This window comes from Octopus bimaculoides, chromosome 4 (genome assembly GCF_046866305.1).
Source record: "Octopus bimaculoides isolate indiv1 chromosome 4, ASM4686630v1, whole genome shotgun sequence".
Taxonomy (NCBI): Eukaryota; Metazoa; Mollusca; class Cephalopoda; order Octopoda; family Octopodidae; genus Octopus; species Octopus bimaculoides.
In genome coordinates, this window is record NC_142931.1 from 90,197,362 (window position 1) to 90,223,475 (window position 26,114).

Sequence of the window (26,114 nt, forward strand, 5' to 3'; positions counted from 1 at the left end):
CATTTTCTATGAGTCGTGATGGGTATTTTTGCTTCACCAGAAATTCTTTCAGTTCCATCAGGCGTTGATTTCTGGTCTCTATATCCTCTACAATAGTACATATTCTCCTGGCTAGGCAGTATGGTATGTTGCGTTTTGTATGGGGTGGATGGCACGATTTAAAGTTCAAGTATCGGTGTGTGTCTGTGTGTTTGTAATATATATCTGTGGTAATGGCGGTGTTCTTTTTAATTACCATTATATCTAGAAATGGTAATTTGCTACTGTTCATCTCCTTTGTGAATTGGATGGATGGGTGTAGAGGATATAGAGACCAGAAATCAACGCCTGATGGAACTGAAAGAATTTCTGGTGAAGCAAAAATACCCATCATGTCTCATAGAAAATGGTATTCAGCGGGCTTCGAAAATACCCATACAACAACTGAGGACACCACAAAGAAAAGACAAACAGGAAAAGATCATTCCATTTATAGTGACACAAAATCCATGCCACCAGAACATCTTTAATATCGCCAAAGCGAACTTACCGATCCTTGCACAAAGTAAGGAATTGAGAAATATCATTACAGATCAAAATATAACTCTCAGTAAGAGACAACCTAAAAACTTGAAAAAACTATTAACAAAGGCAAGGTTTGACCTCAGCAACAAAAATCAAACATTCACTGTATCCAAATGCAATGATAGCCGATGCGGCACATGCCGATCAATCCATACCGGCCCATATATGAACACAAAAACAGGGAAAATATTCACCAATGCGAACATGAACTGCAAAAGTAGAAATCTAATCTACTGCATCAAATGCCCTAATTGTGAAGAATTGTACGTTGGCCAGACAGGTAATGCACTATCGGAACGCTCACGGGTACATCGACAACAGATTAAAAACCCAGAAGTCCGCCAAATACCACTGAGTAACCATCTAGCAACATGTGGTCATCAAACTTTTATTATATTTCCATTCCATAAACTTTATAACCGGAATGAAATTGAAAGAAAATGCAAAGAAAAGGACTTTATTAAGAAATTCAAACCCACTCTTAACAATGATTAAATCCATCTTACTTCGGGTTTAAAAATCTTATCCCTGTAACCAAAACACAAAAAATCTCTCAGATATCATCATTTCTATAAATAGATTTGGCATCATTTCTAAGAACAGCCAAACACCTACTGGGGTTTAAAAATCTTATCCCTACAACCCACACAAAACAAGAAATTAAAATATCATCATTTCTAAAAATAGATTCAACATCAATTCTAAAAATAGCCAAACACCTACTGCTGCCGTCCAAAGGAATTGGTATAAAAGACAGAAAACCAGCCAACTTATTACAGTCTGTTAAAGTCTGTCATACCGGCCATGACGAAGGGAAATAGCCCTGAAACTCGAGTCGCCTTTATATATATATATATTTATATTTATATATTTATATATTTGATCCTTTATATTGAACACTCAATATTTCATCTACATTCAATACTTTCTTTCATGGTGCCATCCATTTTTATGTTATTTTATTTTATATTGTATATCATATTATATATTGTATATTCCATATTCTATACCCCACATTAGTTCTGCAGGAATATAAATAAAACATAAAAAACAGACAGTGTTGGAACTCTTTTAAGCAAAATAATATATATATATATATATATATATATATATATACTAGCAGAGATACCCAACATTGCTCAGGATTAAAATGGCATAGTTTTTTATTGTTTTACTTGTGTGTGTATATATATATATATTTGTATGTACACACACACAATGTAAATGCATCAATTAAATGCACGCAATAAGAATACCATAGAATTGTGGTCAAAATCAATAGTGTGAAAAGCAATGCACTACATAAAGAAGTCTTATGTTGTGATCCAACATAAGATTTTTATGTTCATATACATATAAACATATGAAATAATTATATTAGAAAGATATGGACAGGAAGAGAGAGAGAGTATTATGATGTGCTTAAATAGCGAGAAAATGTTTTAAAATTGAAGTAAAACATGCTGATACTAAATTGTATTTTATATTTTACTTTAAACCCATCAGGATCACAGTACAAAGAGTCCATGGACTGGAGTGGCCCAATTTCTACCAACAACAAACAAAATTATTCAATTTGCCGAAGGGAAAGAACCTTCTCCTGGAGACAAAATTGTCTATGTGGCTGGAGCATTTGATCTTTTTCATATCCTTTCTTACTTATATTTACTAACTCTGATTATCTTACAAAGTATTTAATTACTTATCTTCCTTCTTTTACTTTGTCATCATCAATGTAGTTGCTGTTAGCGATGGGGATTTTAATTAATTAACATATGTATGGAAGTGTCTTCTTATTAGTGTTAATATTAAATATCCATCTATTAAGGCAGCAAGCTGGCAGACTTGTTAGCATGTTGGGTAAAGTGCTTGGTAGCATTTTGTCTCTCTTTACATTCTGAGTTCAAATTCTGCTGAGGTTGACTTTACCTTACAGGGTCAATAAAATAAATACCAGTTGAGCATTGGGATCAATGTAACTGACTTTTTGCTGGCCTTGTGCCAAAATTTCAAACCAATATTAAATATCTATATTTTCTAAGTATTTGCATATTATTTATTTAAGATAGTCACCTTTCTTTCATCCTAACTTTTGTTTATGTTAAAACCATATCACCTATCTGTTAGATTATTGTTTTTCTCTCGGAAAATCTGAGTTTTTCTTCTGCAATAGATTGGTCCATTAGGGATATTGATGAACAGATAATCCACCACCTGTACGGTATTCATGTTACATCAGTAATTTTTTAATATTTTATATTATTCACAAATAACTCATTTAGGGATTTGAAGCTGGCTTTGTAGTTGTCAAGAGATTATCAAGTTACATGGGCAGTAATTCATATTCCATCATTAATATAGTGCTGTATCTGTGACAAAGACACTTAGCTCTCAATTCCTCAGTGTAATTAGTTGTATAAATATACCTAGTACCATTGTCATCCATCTGTCCATTTTCTGCACCCACTATTCCTTGGTGATTGTAGGGGTAGCGTCCTCAGGTACTTACTCTACTTACTTCCTATCAGAAGCCGCTATCATTAGACTTTCTGGCTGGATTCCCAAGTACGATCAACTGAGACTATGGAAGTTATCCAACCATCTCATTCTTAGTCTGCCCTTAGGTCTCCTGCCAGTTGGCTTGGCTTGAAGAATCTGTCTTGGGATTCTTTCCTGTGACGTATGTGTGTAGTACTGGAGCTGTGACAGTTTAGTGCATTGAAGTAGTGACTTGAGCTGAAGAAACTCCCTGATCTCTGACTGCAACCTGTTGAGTGATGTCAGTACAGAGAGCCTTTGGAGGAACCCCATCTTGGCTCCTTGTATTTGTGATAGTAGTCTTCCATTTATTCCCCAACATTCATGACCATAGGTGATATATAATTAATGAATTTTTCCTTAGCTTGCAGTGCTGCGCTCAAAACATTCTGTGGCTAAAATTAGTGTTGGACTATTAAGAAAGAGAAATACCTGAAAAGTTCATAGGTTGGCTATGAAGGAGTGATGCTAGAGCTGTGAAACCTTGCATGCATTAATTTCAACTCTTATTAAAAACTGCATTGTTTCTTTCCAGGTAAACTCACATCTGACTGTTCAAAGACTCTAAAAGTAACTGGTAGCAACTTCTCTTGAAAATGAACAAAATTTGGTGTCATGACGTTATGAAGTACCTGCAGAAAATGGGTTTTATTCCCAACAACATTCATACTGATATGGTTGCTACATTAGGAGATGACGCACCAGCTGTATCAACAGTGCAAAAGTCAGCAGCTGAATTTAGGAAGGGAAGGGAGAATCTTGAAGATGACCCAACATCATGCAACTGCCACCACCAAGAGAAACATTGATCATGTTCATCACATGGTGATAGAAAACATGATTGACTGTAAATTAAATAGCCAATGTTATTAGCATATCCCGTAAGAGAGTTAAGAATATTCTGCACAATGAATGTAGTATGATGAAGGCTTCTGCTTGGTGGGTGCCATGTCTTCTGACACCTGATCAAAAGCGTGCCAGACTGAGATCATATCGGTGGGAAATCTGGCATTGATCCAGCTGGCTTCCTTGAATGTTTCCTAAGCCAAGAAGAGTTCTGGGTTTGTCATTTTGAGACAAAGACAAAGGGAGAATCCATGCAGTGGAAAAACCCCTTCTCACCTGCTCCAAAGAAGGCCAAGTTAGTTTCATCTGCAGAGGTGGTGATGGCCTCAGTTTTTTGGGATGTAAAAGACATTGTGTTTATTGACTATCTTCAGAAGGGCTACATCATCAATGTATAGTACTAAGCCAACTTGCTGAGGTAGTTATGAAAGGCTATCAAGACCAAACACCCAGGAAAACTGATGAAAGGGGTCTTGTTTCATCAGGACAATGCTTGAGCACACAAGTCCTTGGCTTCAATGGCTGTTGTGCATGACTGGCTTTGAACTGGTTGATTACCCTCCCTATTCTCCTGATTTGGCCACATCTCACTATCATCTGTTCCCCAACATGAAAAGACACTTGACTGAGAACCAATATGGCAGTGATGATGACGTCATATCTGCTGCTGATGACTTTTCTGATCAACTTGCTGAAAACTTCTTCCCCATTGGGATCCAAGCACTGCAACACCAATGGAGTAAGTGTGTGCTCTGCCAGGGAGACTATATTGAAAAATAAACCTCATTTGGTTGCATTCCATGAGGGTATTTTGGTCAGCCTATGAACTTGTCAGCCGATCCTCATATGAAAGTGGAAATATATTCCAGTTGAAGTTTTCCATTATACACTATTAACTGCAGTTGGCACATTGCTGCTAACATTTGGTCTGCTACTTAAGATGTTAAAATGAAATATGAGAAAGAAAATGTAAAATAATTATAATTACAAGTTATAAATAAAATATTAGTGAAAAGTTAAAATAAGATAAATATATAATAATAGTTTTTAAAAAAATGTGTTCCTTGTTTTGAATCCAAATCCACACACTTAATGCTATGTACTTCACTTAATCTATATGTTAGAAAAAGGTACATTTTCTAAGAATGTCACCCACAACAGATACATTCAGATAGTGTTATATTTCTCAACATCTTAATGCTATGAAATCAGAAATAAACTGTTCATTATGAGCCTTTCTGGATTTCTTGATGACATTTATTTATTTACTTAGTTTTCTTATTTTCTTGACCCAGATATGTTTTGGCCTCAAACGTCTGCATATGGTATCATTTAGGAAGACTTCTAACAGTTACATGGAAGTATTTCACAAAATATGAGTTATTACATAAGGTTGATATTCTGATCAATTTTACTTAATTTCTTGCATCCAAATGTCCACATCATGTATCTATTGAATCCATTTATATTTTCACTATCTTATTTGACTTTCTCATTTTGTATTAAGTTAACTTGTTACTTGCCTTAACATTTGCTACATGTTGGTCATTGTGATTTCCTAGAAAAAGCAGCTGCAGAAGGTGACTTTGTGATAGTTGGACTACATTCAGATCAGGTAAGAAATGACAAAATATTGGTACTTTATTCATTATGCCATACAGGGTAGTTGATTTCCACATACTTCTTGGTATCATTTGAATGCCACTCTCTTTCATTAATCCTGATTACATTGTTTAAATAACAAAGTATTTTATGTGTGGCTATAGGTGTATAGTCCTTCCACCCCAATCCACTCAATATACCCTCTAATAGATGTTGCCAGTCTTGAAGGACCTGTTAAAATTATGGGTACTGTCTCTCTTCCAACTAAATAAACCTTTTCACTACAGACACAAGGCCTGGAATTTTGGGGAGTTTGGGGAGGGGCTAGTCAATTACATCGACCCAGTGTTCCACTGGTACTTATTTCATTGACCTCGAAAGGATGGAAAGCAAAATCAACCTTGGTGAAATTTGAACTCAGAACTTAAAGACAGACAAGATGCCGCTGAGCATTTTATCTGGCATATTAATGATTCTGCCAGCTTGTTGCTCTCCTCCAACTAAATAATACTATTTTCCATTTTTATACACTTTTGCCACTCAACATAATGTGTAGCAGTGTACACTGTGTAGAATTAACTGTAATGTGTTAGAAGTGTACACTATGTAGAAGTTGCTGCAGTGTGTTAAAGTGCACTTATAGCAGTGTTTGTAGCATATTAGACGTATACATTGTACAGTAATGACTTTAGTCAGTTGATAGTGTGTCAACATATTTAATGTAGTGAGCATCAAACATTAACCAGAGATAATTTGGCTGCAAGGAAATGACAATTTCTCAATGATGAGTATTGTCTTTATATTAAGATGTGTTCCTACTTCATAAAATGTATAATGCTAAGGGAAGTAATGCTAATTGTAAGAAACTGTTGGTTGTTATGGTAGTGATGATGACAATGGTGTTAATAATGGTGGAGGGAGGAAGATTCAAAGAGAGACAGAGTGTAAGAGAGAATCAAAAGATTCTAAGAAGGCTGTTTGGTGTCATTTTAGTTATTCTCTCATTCCTTTCTGCATTTGAAGTGTTTTTGAAGTGTGTCTTAGAATATCAAATCATGGCATCTTTAGCTGGAAGTATTATTTCTCTACAAGAACTAAAAAACTGCTAAGAGTTTTGCATGTAAGTTTCTATGTGTATATTTATGTATATCAATATCTGTGTAAATACACATACATACACTGGCCAAAATAAGTTTGATGACTGTTCTATTCCTTCATTAAATTATTTTTAACAAAACTATAAGATTATTTTACTTTTTACAGTTTATGTAGAATGTTTTTCTCTTTCGAATGATATAGGCATTATATATCTTTCTACAATTTGAATAATTTTATAATTCAAATGATTAGAAACTATTAGCAAAATAAGTTTAAGACCATACCAACATTATTCTGTTTCAATTGAAAATTTACGGCACAAATGATCAACGAACAAAAATTTTGTTATTAGTATCTAGTTCCATAGCCATTATTTTCAATTACGGCCTTACAACGATGGGACATAGAGTTGGACAAATGAGCACAAAAATCATTTGGAATCTTCTGCCATATTTCTTCGATAAAATTATATAATTGAGATACATTTGTTGGTTTTTAGCATGAACTCTTTTAGAGACATAATTCCATATCGTATTCAAATCTGGGCTCTGCAGAAGTCACTCAATAACCACCATATTATTGCGCTCAAAATATTGCAGAACTTTTCAAGCCTTATGAATGGGGCAATTGTCCTGCTGGAAAATAGATTGTGGTGGTAACTGATTATTTAAATACGGCAGCACATTTTCATTTACTAATTGCAGATAGCCTACACTGTTCAATCTGTCATCAACCTTAACAATTGAACAAACACCTAAGCTGTTAAACACGGTCCACACCATTTCCCACCCACACACACACACACTCCCGCTTGTGCTGTTTTCTTGCCACACTTAGGATGGAATTCTTCTGTTGGACAGTATCTAACACAAGTCTTTCCATCTGATCCAAAGATGCAGAAGCGGGATTCATCGTTCCAAAGAACTTTTGATCAGTCTTTGGCTGTCCATTCAATATGGCTTTTAGCAAACTTGATCTGCTTCTGCTGGTTTGTCTCAGAAATTATTGGCTTCTTTTGAGCGATCTGGCCAAACAATCCAATTTCTTTTAGGTGATTTCTAAAAGTTTGTGGTGTAAAGCTTATATCAGTTTCATTAGATAACTGCTTGCAAATGTCCACTGTTGTTAGCATTCGGTTACCTTCAGAAAGCCTATGAATTTACCGATCCATCTGTACTGTTGTTTTTCTCAGAGCACCCATTCTTTGTTGATCTTTGTATTAACCAGTGGCTTGTTAAAGCTTTCACGCTTGAAAACAAGCCATTTTGCTGCATCCTAATTACTTGCTAATGTTAATGAAGGGCACATTTTGCTGATGAAACAACACGAGCTCTGATCTAGTAACTGGGCTTATACTATGATGCTTTCCCATAGCAAATTAATGTGTAACAATGCTCGATTGTTAAACAAAACAGTGCAGTACGACCAGCCACATGACCACCCATTTAGTTTATTAATTTGCATAATCTTGGTATGGTCTTAAACTTATTTTGCTGACAATTTCTAATCATTTGAATTAATTGCACATTAAAATTATTTGAAATGTAGATAGAGAAAAAAATTCTACATAAACTGTAAAAAGTAAAATAATTTTATACAGTCTTGTTAAAAATATATTAATGAAGGAATAGAATTGTCATTATCAGTCTTAAACTTATTTTGGTCAGCGTATGTAATGGCTATAAGCAGGAGTTAGGGTTTAACTAATGACATAGTTGTATCAAGTATATTTGAAATATCAAGTTAATTGGTGCCTTTAAGCATTTAATTAAGCATATCAGCACAAGTAATTATTTTTAAGTTTGGTACATATTTGAACAATGTGTATTTGTCAAAGCACTGGTTTTAAGTGACATGAAAGTAAACAGACACTCACACATACATGCATAAACACACACACACAACGATGGGCTCCCATACTGTTTCTGACTACTGAATTTCACTCAGTGCATTAATCATCTTTAGGCTGCAGTAGAAAACTCTTTCTTTCCTGGGCACTACACAATTGGACCAAATCTGGAACCACATGGTTACAAAATACACATCTTAACTATACAGCTAAGCTTCAGAACACTGATCCTATAGATCTTTGTGATATAAATAGGGGCTATTGTATCTGCTGTTGGTTATTAAGCAGGAAACTCTTACAGTTATGGCCCACTTGTTTTTTTTTGTTTTTTTTACATTTACCCATAGCCCACATATATTATCACATGATCTTATAACATGACTGACCAGGCTATCATGTCGTCACACATCATTGGTTACAATGTGCTTTTTGCATTGTTTTAGCCTTCAACAGACACCACCCCACTGGCTAGGCAAGCAGGCCAACATTACCCTCTGATTGAATGGGGGACTGGAGCAATGTGAAATGAAGTGTTTTGCTGAAGAACACAATGCGATCGTGAGTGCAACAGCCTAACCACTAGACCACGCACCTTCACACATATCTTATATCCTATACCACACATATTTTATGTTCTATCTTATATATAAAAGATATCTCTAAGTCAGAGTATCTTCTAGTCTCTAACTGTTGCTTACATAAGCTTTGTCAGTGATAAAGAAATCATGATATAAAAAACTATCTAAACACAATCAACTACTCAATGGCCCACAAATACATTAATCTTGAAAAAACTTTATGCAAAAGTTGAGACCTACAGAGAACACCCTAATGGCTTTGTTGTGAGAGCAACCCATTTTTTGTTTCCCTACGCTGAGAAGAAACTAGAAATCAAACTTGGATGCCATCCATTATGTAGAACTCAAGATGGATGCCAGTGTGTCAGAATGGTATCTTGGGATGGGTAAGAAGTTATGAGGCTGAAAGTGTAAAGAGCAAAAACTTTATATTTTACATTCCTGAAGTTCCACTGATATGAATTTTGTAGTGTGGTGAAATAAGTCTGCATCAGTGTCAGTACATATTGTAAAGCTGAGTGTGTGTGTGTGTGTGTGTGTGTGTGTGTTGCATCTATAGAAATCCACACCTTACAAGATAGCAATTTGGGAGTCGCACCAATGGATTCCTCATGGTCGAAAATGCCTGGAATCGACCATTTATTTATTTTTTTCTTCCTTCCTAACAGGTGAATTTTTGCATTAAAAATAATTTTAAACCATAACTTCTAATAATTTTCAAGTCGGAGAAATACACCATTTGCAAACATGAGTTAAGTCCCCTTCTAGCAACGATGTAACGAGAAAAAGAGAGAGAGAGAAAGACAACAGATTTTTAAAATTTCATCTTTTTAGTGAGTGATACACAATATAAATGATATTCTCCGTTTCTCCACAACTAATTTCCAAATTTGCTGAATCCGTTGCTCTACTCATAGCAAGTAGACACGCTCCTTCGCAAACGATCAGCTATTATTTTGTAAACAATGTTACGAAACTGTTCATGTTTTCGAAAGGATGGCTGCGTGTTACGAAGTTTGTTTCCCAACCACATGGTTCTGAGTTCAGACCCACTGCATGGCACCTTGGGAACAAGTGTCTTCTATAACTTCGGGCCAACCAAGGCCTTGTGAATGAATTTGGTAGACGGAAGCTGAAAGAAACCCATCAATTGTGCGTGTGTGTGTGTGTGTCTTTGTGTCTGTGTTTGTCCTCCACCACCGCTTAACAACCAGTGTTGGTATATGTATGTCCCTGTAACTTAGCAGTTTGGCAAAGAGACTAATAGAATAAATACCAGGCTTAAAGAAAAATAAATAAATAGGTACTAGAGACAGTTCATTCAACTAAAAATTCAAGTTGGTGCCCCAACCTGGCTGCAGACTGAAACAAATAAAAAAAGATGAAAGGGATTTCTAATGGAAATAAAAGACCAGTGATATAAAACATTTGTAATGGAATGCTTAACTGTTTCTTGTTTGTTCAGGTTGTCAACCACTACAGAGGAGCAAACAATCCTATAATGAACCTCCATGAGAGAGTACTCAGTGTGCTGGCCTGTCGAGTAAGTATAACTAAATCATTAATATCTGTAATCTCTGTCAGTATAATACAGTGTTCTATGCTGGTATGGTCATGGGATGTGTATGAATGAAGACATTTGCATCAAGAAGTGATGATCTCTAATTGTGGAGGGAACATATGGAAAGGGTAGATTTAGGAAGATGTGAGATGAAGTGGTGAAAAAGGATCTTCAGATGTCGGGCCTCACAGAGGAGATGACAAGGGACCGAAACTCCTGGTGGTTTGCTCTACTTGAGAAGACACATCAAACTAAGTAAGATCGTGGTTGACCTTGCATACAAGTATTTTGCCTGCTAAACATAATGCACTTAAATCTTGTTGAATTTTTGTATAGGTTATCGTTAATTCATACATTGCAATCATAGAATATTATTAGTTGTTATTGTAATTTTACAATTTAAACTCTAACATAAGCACTGGTTGTCTTGTGTGTATATATATCATATTTGAAAAAAGAAAAGGAATGACTTCATTGGTAGTTCTAATCAGTTTTAATTTATTATTTTTTAATAATATAAATTTTATCAAACTAAAGGATTTATATTATTAAAAAATAATAAATTAGACTGATTAGAACTACCAGTGAAGTCATTCTTTTTCTCTATTCAAATATACCCTAACTACAAAGGATCTCACACACTTTCCTATATATATATATATATATATATATATATATATATATATATATATATATATATATTTATATATATATATATATATATCATCATCATCATCATCATCATCATCATTGTTTAATTCCGCTTTCCATGCTAGCATGGGTTGGACGATTTGACTGAGGACTGGTGAACCAGATGGCTACACCAGGCTCCAATCTGATTTTGCAGAGTTTCTACAGCTGGATGCCCTTCCTAATGCCAACCACTCTGAGAGTGTAGTGGGTACTTTTACATGCCACCAACACGAAGGCCAGTCAAGCAGTACTGGCAAGGGTCACGCTCGAAATGGTGTATTTTACGTGCCACCTGCACAGGGGCCAGTCCAGTGGTACTGGCAATGAACTCACTCGAATGTCTTTTCACGTGCCAGAAAGGCAACGTTGGTAACGGTCATATAGTACTTCCTTTATAAACTGAGATTGTTAATATTACAATACTCAGAAACAGGCTAGAATTGAAGTGCTCAAAATGAGCTAAGATTCAAATTATAGTTTGAATGGAGACAATACAGGTGGAAAACCATAGGAACAATACCCCATCTCCAACAAAAGATTTAATATACGTGTTGTGCATGTTCCTTTTTCTTCGTTATAGTGTATATTATATCTATTTTCTGTATTGTACATGTTCTTATAATATAATACATGTAAATTTTGTAATATCATATCGTATATATTTATTCACTATATGTTATATCATACTGAAGGTTTATGTTTCGTATTACATCGTCTTATATTGGATAATATTTTTGTATGGCTCAGAAATTAGGAATACTTATAAATATTTTTAAACATTCTTTATATTTTTGAAGTTTACGTGTTTATATGCTGGTATACTTTTATTTTATTTTATTTTATTTCATTTTTGGTATTTTTGCTACTGAGAATTGTGTATAATTATTGATTCAAGGAGGATATGCACACACATGTATATTAAATCTTTTGTTGGAGATGGGGTATTGTTCCTATGGTTTTTTCACCTGTATTGTCTCCATTCAAACTATAATTTTAATATATATAGATACACACACACACACACACACACACACACACACACACATTGTCTGCAATAACAACAGTTCCCTTACTTATTGAATTAGGAGAAAATACTATTTATAATATTATGCTTAAATTATTACAATACTGATTATATTTTTTATGAAACATCTTTATACTTGATCTTTATCTGATTAACTTTTATTGTAATTTGTAGTATGTATCTGAAGTTGTCATTGGAGCACCATATGAAGTAACATCAGAACTTATGGATCATTTCAAGGTAATTTGAATATAAACTACCTTTCTTTTCTTTCTTTATTTGCTATTACTCAATGAAATAGAGAGAGTTTTGTTTGCTAGGTGAAATCAATAATTATTACTCAGAATTCATAATCTAGAAGGGAATTCTTTTGTGACATAGTTTTTAGTTCTATAACATAAAGAATTTCGTTTGAAGCATAACATCTTTCTTTTTTACTATTATTTTTAATAATAATTAAGTTCTTCTGCTATAATTTTTAAAATCACTCTGATAAGAAATAGTTTTATTCATGAGCTCTTAGGTAATGAAATATTAATTTCAAATTTTGGCTCAAGGCCTGCAATTTCAGGGCAGGGGTTAAGTTGATTACATCAACCCCAGTGCTCCACTGATACTTAATCTATCAACCCTGAATGGATGAAAAGCAAAGTCAGCCTTGCCAGAATTTGAACTCAGAATGTAAAGATGGACAAAATGACACTAAGTATTTTGTCCAGCATGCTAACGATTCTGTCCACTTGCCACCTTAATAGGGAAAGAAATATTACCATACCAAAGACAAACAGCAACTTCTTCTTCTTGTGTTTACTGATGAATATAAATATAGTCTTTAATTCTTAAAATAATGGTAAATTCTATAATTCTATAACATGATTCAAGCTCAAATTACATATTAATACTTTTTATCATCTTTTCTCAATTATTTGTATTATTTTTATGCTATTTTCATAAAGTGTAACTTCTGAAAGTGATAAAGTAGGTGAGGAAGTTGAAATTAATTCTATTATAGATGCTCTTTTTCATGGAAATCAGATTGTTCCACATGAAAAACTTTTAATTTATAAAAATGAAATAAAAACGAAATTTTATTTAATCCCAACATTTCCAATATCTTAGCAAGTATTTCTGAAAGTTCTACAGTTTTCTCTGACATTTACATCCTTAACTGCCTTATTACTTGTCCCCATTTAAAACTGTTATTCTGTAGTAACTTTAAATTATCTTTGTCTCATTTATGCTCTACATATTGTAGTGATATTTATGTGCCTTCTTTTAAAAGTTAGAAATGAATGTAAGTGCACATTCACATCATTATTATCACTACTGGTAACCTTGATCACTGCCACAACCCTTGCCATTACTACCATCTTTGGAAGCAACAGTCTGCAGTATGATTTATTGTCAATCACTAGCATCTTTTGTCATCTTGTCTGTAAGACTGAACATCATTAAAAACTACTGCACTTTTACCTTGCTGCTTCCTTTCTTTGTCCTCCTTTTTTTTCTTATCTGCAATTCTACTGCAACATAGATTCACGTACATTCCAGTCACTTGTTTGCTTATTTGTTGTATGTTATTTCCTAGGAACATAAAGTTACTGGTGTGTACTTTTAGAAAAGCAAGGAGAAATAAAATGTTCAGTTTTATAACTGAGATGATAAACTGTATTTTAAAGGATCTGGATAAATTCCATGTTCCTCATTATCATTTAATAAATAATAAAATATGCATATAATTAAATATATGTGATTGTATGCAATTTTTATATTTAATTTTATCTCAAGATTCAGCCAAATCTGTTTAGTATTTTGATATAAAATAAAGATAGTGAAAGTATCAAAGCTGCTTCTTGCTTTGAAATACATGTCAAAAAAAAAAAAAAGAGAGAGAGAGAGAGAGAGAAAGAGAGACTACCAGTTATGTTAGTAGACTCTCAGCACCATACAAGAATTTTATCTCTATATTCATATAATCATGTGATAAGGCTGCAAAGTAGGTAATTCACATAAGGACATTTGTTTGCTTTTTCCTTTGTATTTTAAATGCTTCTAACTTAATTTCCTTAATTTAAAGAATCACCTTACTTTCCTGGTGGTAACTCTCTTAGAATTTTAATTTGATAATCCTATTAGTATTTTTGATATACTGTGTTTTTGCATATTTTGTATATTGGGTTTACCCAATTTCAGGTCACTACAGTTAACCAACCATATAATTATTCATTTTTATGTTTCATTTATGTAGGTTGATCTTGTTTGCCATGGGAAAACTCCAATTATGCCTACTGAAGATGGATCAGATCCTTATGCAGTAATTACTGTTTTTTTTTCTCTTCTTGTTTTATAATCTGTGTTTCATGTAACTTAAAAGTGAGAACTTTCAAGTACATTTTTTTGTTTATATTAATACTATTTTATATTTATTTTCCATACTTTTATGGGTTGGAATTATTTCTTAAATCTAGACTTTTGTATATTGTTGGTGCAATTTTTGCCGTTGTTGTTTTTTAGCCCCCAGTTCAGTCTTGATCTCTACAAACCTATTACAAAAGAAATTCCAGCTGTACCATTCCTGTCTAATATGTCCTTTCATTTTTAAGAGGGCTGATGACATTTAAGTGAATTTGGATGCCATTTCTAGCAGAGTGACTGACTGAAATGAGACACATTCAGTCCCAATTTTTTTTTTGCATGTGGAAACCCTTTCTTCAAATAGCTACTAAAGTTTGAAGTATGCATAATTGGCACATAATTGTACTTGTTGGATTAACAGAGAATCAAGATAACAGCTATAAAAGTTCCTAAATTTGAACTCATGACCTGTGATGTGGTTAGTAGCTCAGCACATTAACTTGACATAAAGATAGGTTATATAATATTAGAACACAGTTCTACATCATTTGTCAGTTGTTAAATAGCCAAAACTGTTATACCAAATCTTTGATTGTACCAGTGAAGGTCACATACATCTGTATAGTACTTAATACTGTGAATATTGTGTGATGCTGTGTAGTTGTAACTATAGTTAGCTCAACATAATAGGTTATAATCTGAAGTCCTATTTACTTTTGGTTGAGTGATGATGTCTAATAGTGTAGTTCCTTTTTCTTTCATCAAATTTGCTGCTATGCATTTTGTGATATGTCATATTTAATATTGATGATATGGTATTAAGTTTTTCTGAATGGTAGAAGTCACAGTACATTGAGCATTCCTAAATATTAGTGTTTTATCTTGTGGTCTTTTCTTTATCTCTTGGTCTCCAAATATATTAGTACTGTTGCATTCTCTGAGTGTTTTTAATAAAATGAACTGTTGTACAGATACAGGTGACTGTTGAAAGAGTGTTCTGTAAGGCATGAATAGCTTGTTGATATATTATTAGTGGAGATAGTACATGTTTTTTTTCTTGTCATTTGGGAATCAGAACTCTATATTTTGACACTATTTATTCTTGATTTTATTGTAATATATTTCCATTGTTATTCTTAATAAGACTTAACATCTTCTTCATGCAACTCTAGCAAATCTTTATGCTGTTCATGAACAGATGGTGGAATTTGGGAAATAGTTTATGATCAAGGACTGAAAAGGTTTTGTAACATAACTCTACAATGTTTTCATTGGAGGATATTGCACTTGTTAGTGTTGCTTTCAGTTCATGTTTCATGACTGAGAAATTATATTGTATGTAGATGTAGGATGGTATGTTATTTAATTTCTGAAATGGCTTCTATAATTTTGAATTTATGTTAAGTGTAACTCTAAGGAAGTTCACTACACTTCAGGCTGATTTGTTAGGTGTTATGAACAGTCTAAACTGTTCAACATCATAAGCTTGACATCCTTCATCCTTGAATGAGCATCCTTACCTATCACCAACCACTTTACTAAATGTACTGGGTGCTTTTTATTGAGACACCAGTACTAGGAAGATTGTCATGTTCTTGACAAGGCAAGACTGTAAAGGGTCCTCACTGTTCTATGTTGTCTTCATAGACAACATCTCCAATAGAGTGGGTAGGAGAGGGGTGATTGCAGTGAGAGAGGTAGGGAAAGAAGTGAGCATATAATGGAGACATCACAATGAAAATGAAACATTAATGACAGTCACATAGTTACTAGTAAGAGAGAGAGAAAGTATGAGTGATAGATGTGTGATATTTAATTTTGATTTATTTATTTTATACTCGAATTGAGGTTATACAAGAATTTCCAAAGAATACTTGTTTCAGTTTTAAAAAATTTAGTATTTCTTTTACAAATTTTGGACAGTCTAAAAGCAATACTATCATCAGAACACTTCTGTTAAATTTTAAAAATTAGTTGCAAGTAGCAATATTTTTCTGATTGCTGTATTCCTGTTTTGTTCCAGGTACCCAAAGAAAGGAAAAAATTCAAAATGCTTGACAGTGGAAATGATTTGACTACACAGAAAATTGTTGAACGTATTATAAGAAACAGGTAATGAAAAATAAATAAAATTTTATAAAACGTTATTCTTCCATCTTAATATACCAGGGTAAGTGAGATGTGTGTAGAAAATTAGGATATTTAAGTATTGTTTAGGCAAAAGCCTTTTACAGCTAAGTGCCTTTCTTGTTGATAATCACTCAACAATGACATGGAAATAGTTAAATGAAGGCAATCAGAGTTATCTGCCTTGCTTACGAAAAAAAGTTAAAAACGTTCCTATTCACGCTGCCTGCTATTTTTTTACTTTTTTGTTATGAGTTTTATGTAAAGTTACTTCATAAGGAAGTAGCACGAGCTGTGTTCTTACACCCTAATCTTAAATCAGCCACACCATCTCATGTTTCCTTATCTTATCGAACAATTATTTTAAACATAAACAGAATAAGTTTAGTTTAGACATCATTTAGTCTTTGGATACCTCTCATGTATTCCACTTTGTAACATGCATTCAAGTCAGATCTCTGATCTGAGGATAATTTTTTCTCTTTCTCTGATTAGTCTTTTAAGCTCTGACATGGCCATGAATGCTTCCTCTCCTCTTGTCACTGAATAGTAAATAAATATTCATCACCATCTTCATTTAACATCTGTTTTCCATGCTGGCATGGGTTGGTTGGTTTGACAGGAGCTGGCAGCTAAAGAACTGCCCAGATACCATGTCCATTTTAGCGTGGTTTCTACAGCTGGATGCCCCTCCTAACACTGTCCACTTTACAGAATGTACTGGGTGCTTTTACACAGCATCAACATGGGTGTGTTTACATGGCACCAGCACCCCATAAGCCCACAAGGTTAGGAATGCTCAGTTGAAGAGGGGTGCAGTGGGTAGCCTGTATGCAAGGACAACTACACTTTTACTTTGCTTGACATGTCTTTTCAAGCACAGCAAACCACCAAGAGTCTCAGTCCCCTGTCATCTCCTCTGTGAGTCCCAATGCCTGTCGATCCTTTCTTACCACTTTATCCCATATCTTCATGGGTCAACTCCTTCCATGTTCCCTCTACAATTAGGTTGGCACCTTCTGATGCAGCTGTCTTCATTGATATACATTACATGGCCATACCAATTCAGTCTTCTCTCTCTTGCACACTATATCTGATGCCTCATATACCCAGCTTTTCTCTCAAGTCACTTACACTCTGTCATATACGTATACTGACATTACCCATCCATTGGAACATACTGGCTTCATTTCTTTCAAGCTTTCACAAAAACATTGTTCAACCAGCCTGATAACATCTAGAATATTTTGTATATGACTTACTCATACACATAGAAATGTACCACACACACATAAACAAACATGAAAAATGATTGAGTAAATATATCTATCATTTATTGTAAATAATATATTTGTAATTTGAATTTATTTGTTTATGATGTATTACAACTGGAGTAACTCATAATGTTTTAAATGTGACCCCCAGTTTAATCTTACTAATAACTAAAGTGAAAATGAGCTGTCATGGTGTAAATAGCTGTTGAGAAAGTGGATGCTGGGTCTACCATATGAAGTTAAGTGTGTAGATAGCAGCATGTAATCTGTTATGTGAATGTTGCTTAAAATAGTTCTGTGCATCCCAATGACTGGCATATTAGTATCTTTATATCTATTAAAGCAGTATTATCATCAAGCATAAATGAGTTGCTTTAGAATGAAGCAACTACAAAGATATGAAACTGATAGACCAAGTTATGATGATAATGGAAAAAGTTTTAGTACAACTGATTAGGAGGAAAATCAACTGAGATGAAATATAGTTTAGGGTATTATTGATGGTCTCTTCATAGTAAGCCAGTTGCAAGAGAAGATTTTTGCTTAGAGCATACTTGTCTAGCTAGTATAAGTTGTTCTGAAGACAGCTTTGACAGGGTGCCATGCTTTCTTGTGGATGTCTCTAACAGAAAATGTTTAGATGAATGGCTTATGAGATTGGTGCAAGACATGTACAGAGATGATGTCAGTAAAGTGAAAGTTAGCAATGAGCTCTGTGTGAAATTTAGTATACAGGTAGGTGTTCACCAAGGCTTCTTAGCTCCCTCCTGTTTATTATAGTTCTCTAAGCTATAACACAGAAGTTTAAGATAGCTGTCCATTGAAGTTCTTAAAAGCTGATGACCTAATATTTATAGCAGAGTTTGCAGAAGATTCAGTGAAAAAATTCCAGATGTAGAAGCAAAATCTAGAATCACAGGGCCTCAGAGCAAATCAAGTGATGACTAAATTTTTGTAAAAAAGAAAGATAGAACCTTGATGCCATTTAATATACAAATATTAAATATACCTTATTTGATATACAAAAGAGGGATAGGAATTCTGTTTGGTGTACTTGATTTGAACTGTGAGTCCACAAGGGGTTTACTGAGATCACAGGTAGGTTGACTTTGTATGCAGCAGTTGTACATGAGTGTTAACTACAAAGCACCAGTAAAATAAAATTTTTCCAATACCTAGAAGGTTTTCTGGCAACAATTGATTGTGTTCAAAACAGAATGCTGCATGGTAATAAGACATGAGCTTTAAATACAAAATTTGTACTGGATGTGCAATGTTAGTGTACATGAGTGACAAAGCATAAATGCTAAGAGAAAAACTGGGTTTAAAGAGGAATTAGAGGTAGCTTGTAAGAAAGAAGACTGCTTTGGTATGGACATGTGATGTATATAGTTGATGATAGTTGGGTAAAAAAGTGCTAAGTGACTGAAATGGAAAGAAACTATGTAAGAGGAAAACAAGGTAGAAGTAGTGAAAACTGGTCTGAGATGCTGAACCTGACAAAGATGATTTAGGAATGCCACAAGTGGTGATATGTTGTATTGCAGGGAATCTGTCGAATCCATACAGGTATGGAAAAATTGACATAAAAATGTTGATGGTAATGCAACCTAACTGCAGATAAAGGAAGACCTGTGAGAGATCAAGATATGTTATGCCAGGAATATTACTGTCAAGCAAACCTAGACTCAAGTCTTCAGCAATACAGCAATCTTGTAATAATTCTGTTTGTCATTGTGTTACTTAGCCCGTCAGTAACACTTTCACATGATTAAAAGAAAGAGGGAGAAAGAAAAGAGGAAGAGAGAAAAAGAGAGAAACTTTAATGACATGAGGTAGAGAGAATGTAATTTTAATGCTTTCAAGTAATTAGTTGAAGGGAAAGAGAGGAGAAAGAAAAAGAGCATACATGATGTGGTAGGGGAAACGTAATATTTATTATGTAATTAAAAAAGTTAGTTGAAAGTAGTGATATAGAGAAAGAGAGTCAGAAATATTTTTAGTAGAGGGGTGATGTTCTGATGGTGAAGTTAAAGAAAGGCTGAGAGGGGGGAGATGATGATGGTGGTGGAGGTAGCAGTGGTGTGTAGATAATGAGGAGTATATTTTTTAAAATTGAACTAAGTTTTTTGTATTACCTACCACTTAACAGATGCACATAAGTGCAATTCCATGAAATATTCATACTTGGCTGATATATGCAATTTAACTAAAGGTTGTATCATATGTATGGGACATTTTTTCTTATGGGAAAAATGGAAAAGTAAGAGTGAATATTATTTTATGAGTGCATGTATTAAGCCTATAAAATTGTGCATTCAGTAATCATCATATTCCAATTTCTTTCACTTTTCAATGAGTAGCAGATGAGTGACTATCTTTCCATACAGACACAACACAGGCTATGCTTTCAGGTTTTTTGGATAAAGTTTTCAGAAATAACCCAATAGGTTTACCATTAATTCCATGAAATATTCACGAGTCCTGCTAGTAATTATAATAATAATGGTTTCTAATTTAGGCATAAAGCTAGCAATTTAGAAGAGGTGGGGGTGGTATAGTCAATACCATCAACCCTAGCACTTGGCTGATACTTTATTTTTTCAACCTTTGAAGATTGAAAAGCAAAGTTGGCATTGGTGGGATTTGAATGTAATTAGGCAGAACAAATGCAACAAAACGATTTTCACAATGTTCTAATGACTTCCAATATATAACCTATAATAATAATAATATTAATAATAATAATAATAATCATGGTTTCAAATTTTGGCACAAGACTGGCAACTTTGGTAGAGGGGTTACATCAACCCCAGTCCACAACTGGTACTTATTTTATCAATCCCGAAAGGATGAAAGACAAAGTTAACCTTGGTGGCATTAGAGTGTGAAAATGGACAAGATACCACTAAACATTTTTTCTGGTGTGCTAATGATTCTGCCAGCTTGCTGCCTTATAATAATTATTATTAATAATGATAATAATAGTTTCTAATTTAGACACAAGGCCAACAGTTTTAAGAGTGAGGGTTAGTCAATGCCATCAACTTCAGTGCTTGATTGGGAAAGGCCAAAGCTGGCCTTGGTGGAATTTGAACTCAGTATGTAACAAATACTATAAGGTATTTTATTTGATGCTTGAATGATTCTGCCAGTCCTCCATTATAGTTAAGCATTTTTTAATTATTTTTTTTCCTAAATGAATTAAATATCTTTTTTTCATTAATTCAGTTTCTTTATTGGTGATTCAAAAATAAGTTTTAAAAGAAATATGTAATCTTTAAGACGGTAACATCTTGCTAAAAATATTGGGGTTTTTTGAGATAAAAATAAACTCATTAAATTATACATACAATTAAGTTTTTTCCCATTTTAAATCATTTACTTACATTGTAATAACCTTTTGGAAAAACTTCATGTCTATATAAGAAAGAAAATTATGTAAAATCTCAAGTTAGTAATTGAAAAGGTAAAAATTGAGTTACAGAAAGCTGAAAGTTAATGAGTTAGGACAAGGTAAAAATTTAATATGGAATTAATTTTTTTATCCATATTAGCTTCAACTCAGATTATAATATGGTTAATTCTTAACATAACTCTTTACAAGATCTGCATAAAGATTAGTTTGTTTTCTCTCATATGTAGCATTCATTGAAAATGTTTTTTTTTTTCTTCTTTTAATTTCTTTATTTCCAGACTAGACTATGAAGCTCGCAACAAGAAGAAAAATGAAAAGGAACTGAAAATTTTAGAAGCAATGAAAAACAATTTCCATTGAATTTGAGTCAACCAAAAGAAAGCCTTCACTCTATAGCTTCTGCTTCTTTATTTTCTACCCTTTAACATTCAGAACATCTGTTTGGATTCAGCTAAGAAAAATATTACTTTATCTTGCTAGCAATACAATGTTTATCTTAATCACTCATCCTCTCACCTTTTTTAAACTTAATTTTTTTTTCTAGACAAACATGTATATTTATATATATGTTTAAAAAAAAAAGCACTACTATGATATATGTTTGAATATTTTTATTTATGTATGTAATTGGTTCATCTAATTTGGCTTTTCTGGTTTTATTAATCAAATGTAATCCCTTGCTCAAATCTTGAAATAACTCATGTTTTAACATTTAAATTTATGAGGTATTTTTAATATTTTTAATATTTTAAAAAATTAGTGAATTTTGATGTTTTATGATTAAATAATACTATTTAGAAAATGAATTTTAAAATAATTTCCAAAAAAAACAAATACAGTTTACAAATGAATTCTTAAAAGGAATATTAAAATAAAACTGTTACCTAATATAATATTTAATGGTATAATATTACATGATTTTTGATATAATATTTAAATATGATATTTAAGGCTACATTAACATTATTTATGCAATATTTTTGTTGAAACTATGTCATGAATGAAATTAGAAGGCATAAAGACATTAGTTACATATTTCAATGATCAGACTGTATTTGGCAAAATTCTATTTGCTATTTAAGTATAAAGTGTATTTGTATGAGACGGAAAAATAGTCAAAGTATATGTACAAATTTTCTTATTTATCTTTTCCTTTCTGCTTAATATGTGTATTTTTGTATGCATACAAGCAAGAACTTCTATTTATTTTTCTAAAAATTTTTAATAAGAGATTTAATCCTTTCAGCTAATGAACAAAAATAATTAATGTCATTTTGATCACATATTTCTAGGACTGTTATAACAGGTGTTTGTTCATCACACTCTTAATTGATGTTTACAATATGCATAGTACATAAATTTTCCTCAGATCATTCATCTCACTACCACCTCGCTCAGCAAGACCCAATGCTGAATGGTTTCAACATCAACTTATTGTTCAGACTTCCAAAATTAAACATAATACTAACATTCATAAACATATGTAGTATATAGTTGTCAAACTAAATTTGCAATTTTCAAGGCATCTTTTCAAAACTAATGATTCTGTAGGATTTAAAATATTTTTGCAGTTTAAATAATAGAATTATATATCATATAAAATGCTTGTAATTCAGAAAGTGTTTTAAAAATAAGATTAATTTTGAGTGTGTCGAAATAGCTTTAGTTATTTATCCATAAGATAATTAAATTGTAGATTACTTTCGAAACTAAACAACAAAGATTTCCACTATCTTTTTAACAGATTAGGATTAAGATACAACATTTATGGAGAGAGGAAATATTATGATGCCCATTCAATATCAGTATAATAATACTATCATTTTTTTAAAAATCAGCTTCATATAATAATTATACTGTTGTTTTATCAAAATACTTTTTAAAATCCACTGGGGCTCAAGCGTTAATGAATTAAATATACTAACAACTGTCATATTTCACCTTCAAAGGATTGTGCTGCCAAAGTGAAATAAAGTGGCTTTAACTAATGAGACCAGACAACATTCAGCTTGTCTCTCTTTCTGTCATGCTCTTATCCTTGAAATAGACTTTAAATAAGATTGAATATGTTTGTTTATCACTACTTTTGTAGAAGACTTTCCTGCCATTGCACTACACAACTGGAATCAATACAAGTTTACTAGTTTCAACAATATTATAAAATATAAATGCTTTTATTAAATATCTTAATTTTTAAATAGTTTAACATTTCCAGTTTTAATTTTTTTTTTTTTCTATGATTGGAACTACTGTTCAATTGTTTTATTGTCAGCTTGACCCCTAATTTTTGCATACATAAGCTTAACCCTCAACTCTTGAATACATTCTTTGTTTCTAATTCATTAACATTAAATATAGAAACTAACCAATAAATCTCATACAGACTTCAATGCAGTGTCTATCAATTTTTAAATGAGTTTTCTGTACCTGACTGCTAAATGTCATTAAGCATAGCTGTTAACATTGAAATCTACTTTACAAATAAGATTGTGTTAAAGACCAGGCTAAGCTATATAAGAACAGGATCCTTGAAGATTATTTCAAAATGGACTAATTAAAGACATACTGTGGAACATAGAGATACACATAAGATGACATTGATAGTACGGATACTTCAACCAGTCTATAAATAATTTTGTTGGTTCTAAACACTTTCTTCTTTCTAAAATTCCATATTCCTATCCCGTCCCATATATTCAAACTCTTTGTAATAAACAAGGTTTCATGTATTTTACTTCATGCTTTTCTTTCACCCAGTGGTCATTCAATATCAGGACTATAATACCAATATAAATTATGAAATTAGCTTAATATAATTATACTGTTTTATAAATATACATTGAAAATCCACTGGGGCTCAAAAGTTGAAGAGTTAAATTATCCATTTCAACTTTATCATTACAGACTATTTCATATGCAAATGTTTTCGATGCCTTATCAAATTTTTGTGAAATTATATATATATATATATACATATATATATATATATATATATATATATATATATATATATATATATATGCACACACATACACACAGATATGTGTATTTTATTTACATTATCCATAAAAATCTATAAATCTGACTTGGAGACCACCTGTTTAAAAGGTCATCAAAATTTTGTCTTTGTATATTGAACAGCTTGATTGCTCTAAATCTGTCATGTTTTGAGCTTTGTGCGTGTTTTTCTGTTTTTCCATCAGAAATTATATTGTCTCAAATTACCATTTTCAATTGAAAATATATAATTCATGTAAAATACTAATTTTTTCAAAAATATTCAATTTGTTAATAATAAATGTCCTTTATTTCTCCTTTTAAGAAATTGAAATGTAAAGTTTCTTTTTTATTATGACTCATTAGATTTTTTTAAAAATATGAATGTTTATTTTTTAATATTTTAATTGAAAAATAAGCAATAAATTTTTAACTCATTTAATGAAGCTCAACGTGGGAAATTTTTAAGGAATATATTTCTGTAATATAAACTGGTGAATTTTTAAAAATTAAATCTGGCCCCTAGAAAATGTTAATGATGCACTAGAATTATTTAGTTTTAGCTTTGTAAGTCATTGAATTGTTCTTTAATGAATACCTTCTCTAATTTCAGAAGATAATTTCATTTATTTTTTTATTTTTACTAGTTTATCAGTTAGACTGCAGTGCTGCATTTAAGGGTTTTGTCCAATCATAAATCATTTCACTACATTGTATTTAGCGAGTACTTTGTGATAAGCTAAGTTTTCTTCAACAAAATTATATAAGATATTTTATGTTTAACTAGGCTTTACATCTTAGAATTAGTCTTTTCAATTTCCTTTATGTAATGGTTAAATTTAGTTGTAAATTTCTTTTAAATTTTGAAATTATTTCTTCTGTATCTAGATGTGAATATGAGACATAATAAGTACTTATTTATTTATCTAAAACTGTTTGTTTGTAATTTTGTTTTGAACTAACTTACCTCACTATATTAAATTTTTGTTTTTTTACTATTTCATTTTTACAATCTGAGTTTGATTTTAAACTTTTACCCCTTCCTAGTTGAAGTTATCACGACTAGTTGCATAATAGTTAAAACTCCATCTCTGTGTTTGATAGTGTTGTTAGGAATGTTAATATTTTTCCTTCTCCCACTATTATTATCTCAAAACAATTCTGGTGCAATACCAATAGTTTTTTTTTTTTGTTTTATTTTTAATTAAAACAAAGTTGACTATGTAACAAAAAAGTTTGTTATGGTTGTTTACTGTTTACCCATTTTTAACATTGTTATTGTCTTAAATTATATAAATTTGGAAATAAATTCTGGACAAAAATCTGTTGTGCATTCATCTTTTATAGGGATAAGCATTCATCTGAAACTCAATGCCAATGATCAATAGAATTTTTGATGACTTATAGAAACTTTAGTGAAACATGTGTGTGTGTGTGTGTATATATATATATATATATATATATATATATATGTAAGAACGACCGTGCGAACCAAAAGGAGAAATGGTGACGAATGGAAAAACAGGCTCCTTTTTAAAATGCGTCACACGGTCGACACAAAATATAATGTTATATGTTATAATACTATAA

At 32.3% G+C, this 26,114-nt stretch overlaps 1 protein-coding gene across 1 annotated transcript in view; it reads left to right on the forward strand.

Annotated features, from left to right (window-relative positions):
- The window catches only part of LOC106869982 (ethanolamine-phosphate cytidylyltransferase), a 54,438-nt gene extending 28,590 nt beyond the window's left edge, over positions 1 to 25,848 (forward strand). Inside the window, exons 9-15 of the mRNA XM_089350963.1 lie at positions 2,071 to 2,208; positions 5,486 to 5,563; positions 10,541 to 10,618; positions 12,528 to 12,593; positions 14,602 to 14,667; positions 16,732 to 16,820; positions 21,806 to 25,848. Coding sequence (XP_089207089.1) covers positions 2,071 to 2,208; positions 5,486 to 5,563; positions 10,541 to 10,618; positions 12,528 to 12,593; positions 14,602 to 14,667; positions 16,732 to 16,820; positions 21,806 to 21,887 — 597 coding nt within the window. The 3' untranslated portion in view covers positions 21,888 to 25,848. The remainder of the gene's footprint in view (positions 1 to 2,070; positions 2,209 to 5,485; positions 5,564 to 10,540; positions 10,619 to 12,527; positions 12,594 to 14,601; positions 14,668 to 16,731; positions 16,821 to 21,805) is intronic.
- Positions 25,849 to 26,114: the final 266 nt, after the last annotated feature.